The sequence below is a fragment of the Oryzias latipes genome, chromosome 7 (assembly GCF_053564925.1).
Source record: "Oryzias latipes strain Hd-rR chromosome 7, Olatipes_Hd-rR_3.1".
NCBI classification, from domain to species: domain Eukaryota; kingdom Metazoa; phylum Chordata; class Actinopteri; order Beloniformes; family Adrianichthyidae; genus Oryzias; species Oryzias latipes.
In genome coordinates, this window is record NC_136243.1 from 3,510,001 (window position 1) to 3,522,077 (window position 12,077).

Sequence of the window (12,077 nt, forward strand, 5' to 3'; positions counted from 1 at the left end):
TTGTGCGTGCATGTACTCGTGCATGCATGAACTCGTGCGTGCATGGACTCGTGCGTGCATGGACTCGTGCATGCATGAACTCGTGCGTGCATGGACTTGTGCGTGCATGGACTCGTGCATGCATGGACTTGTGCTTGCATGGACTGGCGCGAGAATTGACTCGTGCGTGCATGCACGAGATATGTGAGCCTTAAATGATCAATCCTGGTCAAATAAAACCCCAAGATTTCGAACCGTAGAATTGGGGGCTATACATATGCCATCCAGGGAGACTATCTGATCAGACAGAGCATATCTGAGGTTTTTAGGACCTAGTATAATGACCTCAGTTTTTTCTGGGTTCAAGAGGAGGTAATTAATTGTCATCCAGGTCTTGATGTCTCTGATGCAGGCGTTCAGTTTCTCTATCTGGTCATTCTGGTCAGGCTTCATGGATAAATACAACTGCGTATCGTCGGCATAACAATGAAAATTAATGCTGTGTTTCCTGATTATGTTTCCTAGGGGTAGTGTAGACGCCTTAATGCCAGAGATGACCATTTTGCGTTCAGTGTGTTATTCAGTTTACAGCCAGTAGGGGGAGCCGGGGGTTGACTCGGTAGTTCACTGGTGGTCACGCAGCAGATGCACGTCGGTCTCAATTTTTTTTTTGGAATGGAGTCAAACAGTTTTTTGACCTCGCTAAGTTCTTCTCGTTAATTAGCATATTTTCTTTATATTTATTCAGTTTTCCCTTAAGTTCACTGTGGATTATTGTTCATTTTTTCAACCTGAAGAAAAGGAATTAAAGATTTTTCTCTTTTACTTTTGGACTGTGGATTTTTATTGAATCGTTGGATAACGAGGAGAGCTGCAGGAGCGTCAAAACTGAGGACTTAACCCTGGAACTATACATTTTAGTCAAAAAACTTGACTCTTTATTGCCAGACTGACATTGGACAAGAAAAGGATCAGAAAATTGCTGGAAGTAAGTAACTGCTACCGTTTCTCTGAACCGTAAATCAAAGATCAAAGAGTCAAACGTCTTTGATGTTTTCCTAGTGTGGAGGATCAAAGCAGTGAAAAACGGACTATAAAAATGACTGAAAAGGCTGTGGAAGATTATATATCTAGAAAGGTTCAAGCACGCAGGAGTAAGCTTGCACAATTAACAAGCATGACAAAAGAAATCGATCTATTAATGGAAGATGATGCAAATGTGGACATTGTAAACAACAAGTTGCGCATTGATTTTCATAACTTGCACCAAGAGTTTGTTGATTTAAATGAGGATTTGCAAAGGCATATGGATCAAGAGGATTATTTAATAGATCAAAGAAGTTGGTTTGAACCTAAAAACCAAACATTTAACCAGTTCTTTTGGAAATGTGAAGAATGGATGAAAGAGGTGACAAAACGCTCACAAATGGCTGAAGAATGCAATACGGAGATAAAACCTTCAGATAGCAGATCTACATCCTCAAAGAGGAGCAGTAAACATCGCCACAAGTCACCTTCAGAGAGTGGAACTTTATTGTCTTCATCTTCTTCTGTAAGACTGCAGGCGGCTATAGAGCAAGCATCACTAAAGGCAAAGGCTGCTGCTTTGATGGAAAAACTAGCAATAGAGAAAGAAGAAGCAGAGTGGCATGCACAAAGAAAAATAAGAGAAGCAGAATATGAGGCTCAAGAGAAAAGGAAGGAAACTGAGCTAAAGGCTAGAAAAGAGTTACATGCTATACAGGCTGCTCTCGCTGAATCAGATGCAAAAATGGATGTGTTACAGAAATTTGAACGAACATATTCAGAGGCAAGCAGCAGTAAAGTTGAAAGGAAAGATTGCAAAGTCAAAGTGAATGCTGATTCTCAAGATGAAGATCAGAGAGTTAAACCTGCACCCGACATTAAAGTCGATGTTTCATCCAGATCTGTACCAGCTTCATCAGAACCAGATCCAAGTGATAACAAACTGGTGCTTGACAGTCTGTGCAAAGCTATTTCTCATCAAGCTAATGTAACAGAATACCTCGTGAAGAACCACAAAGCATCACTACTTCCAGACTTCAGAATCCCAGTTTTCAAGGGCGACCCACTTGAATACAAATCTTTCATTCGATGCATTGAACACGCAGTGGAAAGTCGATCTAGTGATGACTGTGATCGCCTACAGTTTTTGCTACAATACACAGGAAACCAGCCACACGAGTTGGTTAAAAGCTGCATCCACATGGAACCGTCGGCAGGCTACATGAAAGCTAAACAGATGTTACAAGAGTTTTTTGGTGATGACTACACTATTGCAGAAGCTTATATAAAAAGAGCTTTGGAATGGCAACCAATCAAATCAGAAGATGGTTCTGCTCTGCAGTCATTTGCATTATTTCTCACCAGCTGTCTCAATGCAATGACAGATAGCAGCTACATGGAAGATCTGGACAACACAGCTACAATCAAATCCCTGGTTAATAAACTTCCCTTTAAAGCCAAAGATATCTGGAGGAAGACGGCCTGTGATCTTCAAGAGAAAAGCAGGAAAAGGGTTAAGTTTAAAGACTTTGTAGAATTTGTCAACAAGCAGGCTAAATATTTGCTGCACCCGCTCTATGGAAATATCAAAGACACTTCAAGTCCCAGAGAAATTGTACCAGCACCAAAACCAAAGAAGGTTTTCACCACTACCATTGTGGCACAAGATGTTAAAAACAGTTCTGAATCAAAGGGAACAACAGTAGATGCATACAGCAAACCATGCCTGTATTGCAAAGGTGGACAGCATAACCTGGAAATCTGTGAAAGGCTGAAGAATAAATTGCACAAAGACAAGATAGACTTCCTGAAAAGCAAAGGGTTGTGCTTCGCCTGTCTGAGGCATGGACACATGAGCACCAACTGCAAAGTCAAACTTCGGTGCCAAATGTGTGATAAGCTACACCCCACACTGCTCCATAAAGTTCAAAGAGACTCCAATGAAGAAGGAAAAAAGGACAGCAGTGAACAGCAAACAGTATCGAGTGCTTTGGTGCAAATGACAGAAAAAGTGGAGGTTACCGGGGCCGGAAGGGATGACTGTGTGCTGTCAATCGTTCCAGTTCTTGTCAAGGCTCAGAAGGGAACCCATATCATAAAAACATACGCATTTTTGGATCCAGGAAGCTCAGCTACATTTGCAACGGAATCTCTGATCAATCAGCTTAATCTGACTGGACTCAAAACTAGCATTCTGTTGCGAACAATGGGCAACAAATCTCTTGTAAATACTCGAGTCGTGACCGGACTGGAAATAAGCAACTTACAGGGAGACAATTTCATCAGTTTGCCAGAGGTGTTTTCACAAAAAACTATCCCTGTAACTAAAGATAACATTCCTCGACAAGAAGACATCATCAAATGGCCTCATTTAAATGAAGTTCATCTTCCTGTAATCCAAGCAGAGATTGGACTACTTGTTGGAGCAAATGTTTCTAAGGCAATGGAGCCACTGCAGGTGATCAGCAGTGTGGACGATGGACCATATGCCATAAGAACATCATTAGGCTGGACCTTAAACGGACCATTGAAGAATGGAAGTGGAACATTGGAAACCAACAGGATGACAAAGGTCACATAAAACAGATTATCGGTTTCTAGACTTGAGGAACTTTGGCACTTGCAGTTCAAGCAAGATTTCCCAGATGCTGGACAAGACGAAATCAAAGAGATGTCTAAAAATGACCATACGTTCATTGACATGGTGTCACAATCTTCAAAGTTGGTGGATGGACATTACAATATTTGTCTTCCAGTAAAAAACAAAGCACTGATCATGCCAAATAATCGATCAGTTGCCGAGCAACGTGCATTAAACCTACAAAAACGATTTTCAAGAGACCCAGAATTGCACAAAGAATATGTTGCAGTTATGAATGATCTTCTGAAGAAAGGGTATGCTGTGAAGCTCAAAGATGAAGAAGAGGAACCAGTTCAAGGACGAACTTGGTACCTGCCTCACCATGGAGTAAGACACCCAACAAAGCAAAATTTACGTGTTGTGTTTGATTGTGGTGCAAGCTATCAAGGTGTCTCACTAAACAATGAGCTCTTGCAGGGACCCGATCTAACCAGTTCTCTGGTGGGAGTCCTTCTGCGTTTCAGAGAAGAAACAGTGGCCATCAAAGCTGACGTAGAAGCCATGTTTCACCAAGTTAGAGTCAATAACAGCGACACAGATCTTCTTAGATTTGTCTGGTGGCCCGATGGAGATTACAGTCAAGAGCTCTGTGATCACAAGATGCTTGTCCACATTTTTGGAGCAACATCCTCTCCAAGTGTTGCAAATTTCGCTCTTCGACAATGTGCTACTGATTTTGAGAACGAGTTTACCCAAGAAGTCTCAAACACAGTGAAGAACAACTTTTACGTTGACGACTGCCTCAAGTCAACCAGTGATGAAGACACAGCTGTAAGTCTATGTAAAGACTTACGAAACATGTTGAAGAAGGGAGGATTTCGGCTGACAAAATGGTCAAGCAACAGTCGCACAGTCCTTAATGCAATCTCTGCTGAGGAGAGAGCACAAGGATATCAAGATTTGGATCTAAATAAAGACAACCTACCGGTGGAAAGAGCATTAGGAATACAATGGTGCACTGAGACTGATCAGTTTAAGTTCAAGATTAATCTGAAAAAACGACCACACACCAGAAGAGGATTGCTCTCACTCGTGAGTTCAATTTATGATCCGCTGGGGTTTCTGGCTCCTGTCATCCTGCCAGCAAAACTCATCCTGCAAGGTTTATGTCGAAATCAATGTGATTGGGACGAAGAGTTGACAGAGAACATTCTAAAGGATTGGATGAACTGGATCTCCAGTCTGAAGGCTCTTGACTCCTTTGGAGTAAACAGATGTGTTAAATCACAGCCACTCAAAAACCCAATCTTCGCACAACTTCATCATTTTTCAGATGCCAGCGAGGACGCTTACGGAACAGTGAGTTATCTTACACTTCATAGTGAAAACAAAGAGGCTCAGTCTACGCTAATTCTGGCAAAGGCAAGAGTCGCCCCTTTAAAATCACAAACCATCCCAAGAATGGAGTTGATCGCAGCCACAGTTGCAGTGAAAATGGATATGCTTTTAAGAAGAGAGTTGGATTTGGACCTCAGTGACTCAGTGTTTTGGACAGATAGCACCTCAGTGCTAAAGTACCTGAGCAGCGAAAGTGCAAGATTTAAGACATTTGTCGCCAACCGGATTTCAAGAATCTTGGATCACTCAAAACCTTCTCAGTGGAGATACGTGCCCGGAACTCTGAATCCTGCTGATTGCGTGTCTAGAGGACTAACAGTGGATGCTTTTCTGAAACATCAAGATTGGCTGACAGGACCAGACTTCATTCGCCATGATAAGTCACAGTGGCCCAAAAATCCTGCTCCGGAAGTGTTGGATCACACTGATCCAGAGGTCAAGAAAGCAGTTCAAACACATACAATTCAGGTTGAAGAGCTTGAAACAGCCACGGACAAACTGATGACCTATTACTCATCTTGGACAAAACTAAAGCGTGCAGTGGCCTGGTTCCTAAAGTTGAAAGACTTGCTAAAAGAAATAAAACCAAGAAGGATTCAAGTGCTTCAACTGAATTGAAGACAACCAACCTCCGTAAGAATGTTTGCAATGGAACTCGTTTGACTTGTGATGATCTGACAAGAGCAGAGACAGAGATCGTGAAATACTGTCAAAGACGAACATTCAAAGATGATGTATCAGCATTAAGGAATGGCACAGTTTTGAAGAAAAGTAACCCTCTCTTCAAGTTGAACCCAATTCTGCAAGACGATGTACTAAAGGTTGGAGGGAGGTTAAGGCATTCTGCAATGCCATATGACTCAAAGCATCAATCCATCCTGCCAAAAGGGTCACACATCTCAAAACTTCTGCTGAGACACATTCACCATAGCACTGGACACGCTGGAAGAAATCATGTGTTGGCCACTTTGCGTCAAAGGTTCTGGATCCCAGGGGCTCACGGTGCTATAAGGAAAGTTTTGTCTGAATGTGTAATTTGCAAGAGGATGTATGGTTCATGTGGTAAACAACTTATGGCAGATTTACCAAGATGCAGAGTCATTCCTGATGACCCTCCATTTACCAGAGTTGGTGTTGATTACTTTGGCCCATTTCTGGTAAGAAGAGGAAGAACTCAAGTCAAAAGATATGGTGTTATATTTACGTGTTTAGCCATTCGAGCTGTGCACTTAGAAGTGGCTGCATCACTGGACACTAACGCTTGCCTCAATGCAATCAGAAGGTTCATCGCTAGGAGAGGACAGGTGACAGAAATGTACTCGGACAATGGCACCAACTTAAGATCAGCTGACAGTGAGTTAACGAGATCAATCAAAGAATGGAATATCAACAAAATCACAAAGGATTTGCAACAGAAAAACATCCAGTGGCACTTCAATCCTCCTTCAGGTTCTCATCACGGTGGAAGCTGGGAAAGATTAATCCGCTCAGTGAGGAAAGTTCTGAACACCACTGTGAATGAGCAAATTTTGGACGAGGACAGTCTTCATACCTTGCTTTGTGAGGCTGAATTGATCATAAACAGTCGACCCATAACGAAAGCTTCTACCGACCTCAACGACCTTGAAGCCCTCACACCTAACCATCTGTTGCTGCTTAAGACCAAACCTGAGCTGCCTCCAGGGATTTTTGAAAGAAACGATTTGTACGTCAATCGTAGATGGAGGCAAGTTCAGTACTTGGCGGACATATTCTGGAAACACTGGTGTAAGGAATACCTCACCCATCTTCAGGAACGTCAAAGGTGGGCTACACCTAGCAGGAACTTTCATGTGGGAGATGTGGTTCTCATCGTAGATGATACCTCACCCAGAAAATCCTGGCCGCTTGGAAGAGTCGTGCAAACCCTTCCTGATAGACAAGGTTTTGTTCGACAAGTGAAAGTGCAGACTAAGACCAACGAACTTTGTCGACCAATTACCAAGTTGTGTCTTCTTGTGGAGTCTGATGAGTAAGCATGAGCACTAATGAGAATGTCAATGTTTAAATAGGTGCTAGACGCATGTTTATTTGTTTGTAAGAAGTGCTTCTTTAAGTTTATTAGTACATTGAGTAATTGTTTCAAAGGGTTTGATAACAATTAGGGGCCGGTAATGTAGACGCCTTAATGCCAGAGATGACCATTTTGCGTTTAGTGTGTTATTCAGTTTACAGCCAGTAGGGGGAGCCGGGGGTTGACTCGGTAGTTCACTGGTGGTCACGCAGCAGATGCACGTCGGTCTCAATTTTTTTTTTGGAATGGAGTCAAACAGTTTTTTGACCTCGCTAAGTTCTTCTCGTTAATTAGCATATTTTCTTTATATTTATTCAGTTTTCCCTTAAGTTCACTGTGGATTATTGTTCATTTTTTCAACCTGAAGAAAAGGAATTAAAGATTTTTCTCTTTTACTTTTGGACTGTGGATTTTTATTGAATCGTTGGATAACGAGGAGAGCTGCAGGAGCGTCAAAACTGAGGACTTAACCCTGGAACTATACAGGTAGCATATAAAGCGTAAACAGGATGGGTCCTAAGACTGAGCCCTGTGGGACTCCATAGTTAACTCGAGTGCACTGAGAGGAATGTCCATTTATATTAACGAACTGACACCCATCGGATAAATAGGATTTTAACCACTTGGGGGCAGATCCTCTGATCCCTATGTCTTGCTCTAATCTATGGAGTAAAATACTGTGGTCGATAGTGTCAAAGGCTGCACTGAGGTCTAACAGGACCAGAATAGAAAGTAGTCCCTTTTCTGAGGCCAATGACAAGTCATTAGAGACTCTAACTAGTGCAGTTTCCGTGCTGTGGTGGGGTCTAAACCCCGACTGAAAGTGGCTGTTGTCCTGTAGGTGGCAGTAAAGCTGCTTAACTACAACTCTTTCTAGGATTTTAGAAATAAAGGGGAGGTTTGATATCGGTCTATAGTTGGCCAAGTTGCTAGGATCTAAACTGGGCTTTTTCAGAAGAGGTTTAACAACTGCATATTTAAAAGATTGTGGCACGTAACCCGTTTCCAGAGAGGCATTTATTATCGTTAATATGGAATCATTAATTAGGGGAAAAGTTTCTTTAAAAAGTCTAGTGGGAATTGGGTCTAACAGACACGTTGAGGATTTGGAGGACGTAATAATTGATGTTATTTCCGCTTGATCCACAGCAGTGAAGCAGTCTAATGTTACAGAGGTTTCTGTGGATGCCTCCATTTCTACCGCTTCAGCCTGTTCTGGGCTGATAGTAGGAATAACTTGATTTAACTTATGTCTAATATTTGAGATTTTACTATCCAAAAATGTAAGAAAATCATCAGAGCTGAGAGAAACAGGAACATGTGGTTCTACTGAGCTCTGACTGCGAGTTAATTTAACTATAGTGCTAAAAAGAAATCTTGGATTGTTTCCATTCTCTGATATTAAGGTTGAATAGTACTGGCTTCTAGCTCTACGCAGAGCTTTTTTATAATTTAATAGGCTATGTTTCCAGATATCCAGAGACTGCTCTGAACCGGAGCGTCGCCATTCTCTTTCCAACTTACGGATTTCTTGTTTAAGAGAACATGTTTCTGCGATAAACCAAGGTGCTACTCGGTTTTGTCTGACAAACTTAGGTTTCAGGGGGGCAACAACATGGACTGTACTTCTGAGGGCTTGTAAGGCATCATTAACAAAGTGGTCATTTATACTAGGACTGATCCTATGGGAGCTGGTCTCAGAGTATTTTGTCAGTGTTACTAAGTACTGGCTGAACTGTGAAGCTCTATCGATCATCACAGACATGAATGGACTAAAAGAGGAAGCATTTAACGCTGAAAATTACCTGGTTTTTTTTGTCTTTGCAGGTCTAGGACTTCCTGAACTTGTACCTGTGCGGCTTGTAGCTCACGTTTGAACACAGAATGACGGTGAAGTTCTGCTGGTCTCTTTATGCCAAATGCTTCACCACATTAACCTCCTCAACCTTTTTTACGCCCATTTTCCTCTTCGTGGGGTTAAATGTTTTGTATTTTATGACAATATTGCTGTTAATGTTATTTGTGATTAATGGCAGTTTGACTGTTTGAGCCCCTCTGGCGGACTGGGTGGGTCGGCCGTGAAGCACAGTCCTCTGGGACAGTAAAGCTTGACAATGAGAAAGGCGCCTTTTACAGGTTAGTGTGCAGACGGCCAACGCCTCCCCGGCGTGAGGGTGGGGCTTAGACACAGACGAGCAGACGTACCTCAAAGTCTTTTATTCAAACTTTAGATCGTCTTTCATATTCGATCCACAAACTCTTATTTAATGTAAATAAACCAAACCAAGTGACTCAGGAGCCACTTTTAGCGGAGCTGCAGGCCGCGGTGGCGTCCACAGAACGCAGGGCCGCGGGGTCTTCACTCCTGGCAGAAGGGCCTCCTCTGCCGTAGGGGGTCTTCTTGAGCAGCCTGAACCTCAGCAGGACCACACGCCCACAGGACTGGCTCACACGTACAATAAATTATCAATAAATAGAGCGCAATGCCCGCAGTGCAGGATGAAGAGCACCTCCTCCTCATCAGTCCCACAGTCAGTAACAGGAAACCAGTCCAGCTGCAGGGATTCTGGTTCCGTAAGTCCAGATCAGAGTCCACCTCGGACTCACAGAGACGGGGTGGGCAGTGAGCTGTGCTCCTCTTCATCCTCCTCCTCATCACCTCGCTGCATCCATGGGTGAGACAGCATCTCCTCCAGGGAGGGGCGCTCCTCCGGCTGGTAGGACAGACACCAGCGGACCAGAGCCCGGCAATCTGCGGAGAAACCAGAAGCAGGCGGGTGAGGGGCGGGGCATGCTTACATTCCAGCCAATGAGGTTTCAGGGGGGCGGGCTCCAGCTCACCCTTCGAGACCCTCCTGGTAAAGATGGGCGTGGCCTTAACGATCTCATGGTCCTGCTCAAACGGGATGTCACCACAGACCATGTCAAAGAGCAGGACGCCAAGAGACCAGACAGTGAGGGGGACGGCCTCGTAGGACCGGGACTCGATCCACTCAGGGGGGCTGTAGACCCGCGTGCCTGGGGGGAGGAGGAGGAGCGATGAGCTACATTCTGACACGCTGTGTCAGATTCTCTGTGGTTCATCTCAAACCTTGATTGCGCACCTTCAAACTCGCAGTACGGCGTCTCTTTGAGCAGCGCGCCCGACCCAAAGTCCACGATCTTGACCTCCAGCGTCCTCGTGTCGACCACAATGTTCTCATCTTTGATGTCTCGGTGCACCACCGCATGTGCGTGCGTGAACTGCAGCGCCTCCACAATCCGCCGCAGGAACCTGTGTTGGGCGGAGCCAGCAGTGAGCGTTAGCACGGTCAACCAGCAAGAACGCTATGGCGGGTGGAGTTTGGCGGAGAGGGGCATCACCTGCGGGCCAGGTGCTCGGGCAGCGCTCCTCGCTCTGTGATGAAGTCAAACAGATCCTGGCACTGCGGCGGTCGCTCCATCACCAGCATGAAGCCCCGCCCCTCCACCTCAAACCAGTCCAGCATGCGCACGATGCCGCTGTGACCTTCACCGTCTGACAGCCGCTGCAGCAGAGCGATCTCCATGGGAACGGAGCGGAATTCCCCTGGCTGAGGAAGAGCAGGAGCTGACTTAGTAACCTCGTGGTTCCCCAGGTGATGCACGCTGTACAGGTGTGTGTGTGTGGGGGGGGAGCTGGAGGAAGTTCTGGTGGGGATTTGTCTCTCGGGGGGAAACCCATGAACTCAGCAGTGACGTCACTAGTTTCCCCTGAACCCAAAAGGGGAACCCCACCCTCTGATGCACTTTACACAAGTGTCAGCAGAGGGCGCCACTCCTCTGATGCTTCCTCTTAGCGCCCCCCATCAGACCGAACCGAACGAGGTTCTGTCAGGTCAGAACTCACCAGTCTGGCCCACTGCTGGACTCTGTCGATGGGGATCTGCTTGATGGCCACCTGGAAAACAAAGACAGTCAGTCTGCAGGTGAGACGATGCGCGGGGTTTCCAGCGCACAGATGAAGGGGCGCCGCCTCACCTGCAGTCCATCTGACACCCTGTGGCCGGAAAACACGGAACCGAACCCGCCGCTGCCGAGCAGAGCGCCGCAGCGGTACTGACTGAGGAAGGGCTCCTTTCCTGGGGGGCAGAGAGCAAAGGGGCGGGTCTTTCTCAGCGACACAAAACTTTAGGTAAAAAAAGAGGAAGATCCATCCAAACAACAAAACAACAACATGCCGCCAAACGTTTTCTCCCGTTGACGGGAGGGGGGCGTGAGGGGCTGTCAGACTGCCGCCCCCTCCCCGTCTGGACCACATCTTCATCGTTCTTACCGTTCTTCCCTCTGGCCTCTTCTTCTTCTGGACGGAACGTCTTGGTTCTTTTGTCCAGCATCTTCATGGAGTTCCCGGTCAGTTCCGGCGGAGAACATCCATGATCCTGTGCGTCAAACTAGTATATGATTCTCTGCAGCGGAACGTTCACCGTTAACTCCGGTGCGGTTCCAGGACTCCTTCCGGGTTTCCGTAGTTCTGTCCGCCCGTCTGAAGGGAAATATTTGGCTGAACCTGTTAAAAGCTGAGCTCCGGTCACGATAGTCCGCACGCTGGTCGCTGTTTTCCGCCGTCTGTCTCTGCAGTTTGTTTCTTTCTAAATACTCTCAAACGTGACCACGCCCACTCATGCTTCCTTGTCCAATCAGCAGGGAGACTGCTGCTCAATGTTTTGAACGGCTCGACCAATCAGATCCAAGATGAGCTTCATGAATATTCAAATACTGCTAGAGAAATTCGTGGAATCGACTGTGCGGGCGGGGCGGGGCGGGGGGGCTTGTGTTGACGGGAAACAGGGAGCCGCTTTCCGCTCAAACGAGCGGCGGGCATCTGTCACTTCCGCCGCATGCAAGTGAGGCGTTCAGAGCAACAGAGGCGCGTGAAACCCAAACGCGCGCGTGCTCTCATCTTCTCCATTCAGTTTCTGACGGATTTTCTTCTCCAAATGCTCAACAGCGAATAAAAGAAGTTTCTTGTAGTTTATTAAATCTTAATTTAGAATATTTTCCCCTCATTTGAAATGTTTT

At 45.5% G+C, this 12,077-nt stretch overlaps 1 protein-coding gene across 1 annotated transcript; it reads right to left on the reverse strand.

The window, feature by feature from the left end:
- Positions 1–9,239: 9,239 nt before the first annotated feature.
- pim2 (Pim-2 proto-oncogene, serine/threonine kinase) lies at positions 9,240–11,669 on the reverse strand. Its single transcript, XM_004086336.4, has 7 exons — positions 11,332–11,669; positions 11,037–11,137; positions 10,906–10,956; positions 10,401–10,609; positions 10,142–10,311; positions 9,879–10,055; positions 9,240–9,789 (listed from the first exon to the last, which is right to left on the reverse strand). The coding sequence occupies exons 1-7, from the start codon at positions 11,396–11,398 to the stop codon at positions 9,641–9,643; spliced, it is 924 nt and encodes a 307-aa protein (XP_004086384.1). The 5' UTR covers positions 11,399–11,669; the 3' UTR covers positions 9,240–9,640.
- Between the last annotated feature and the right edge of the window lie 408 nt (positions 11,670–12,077).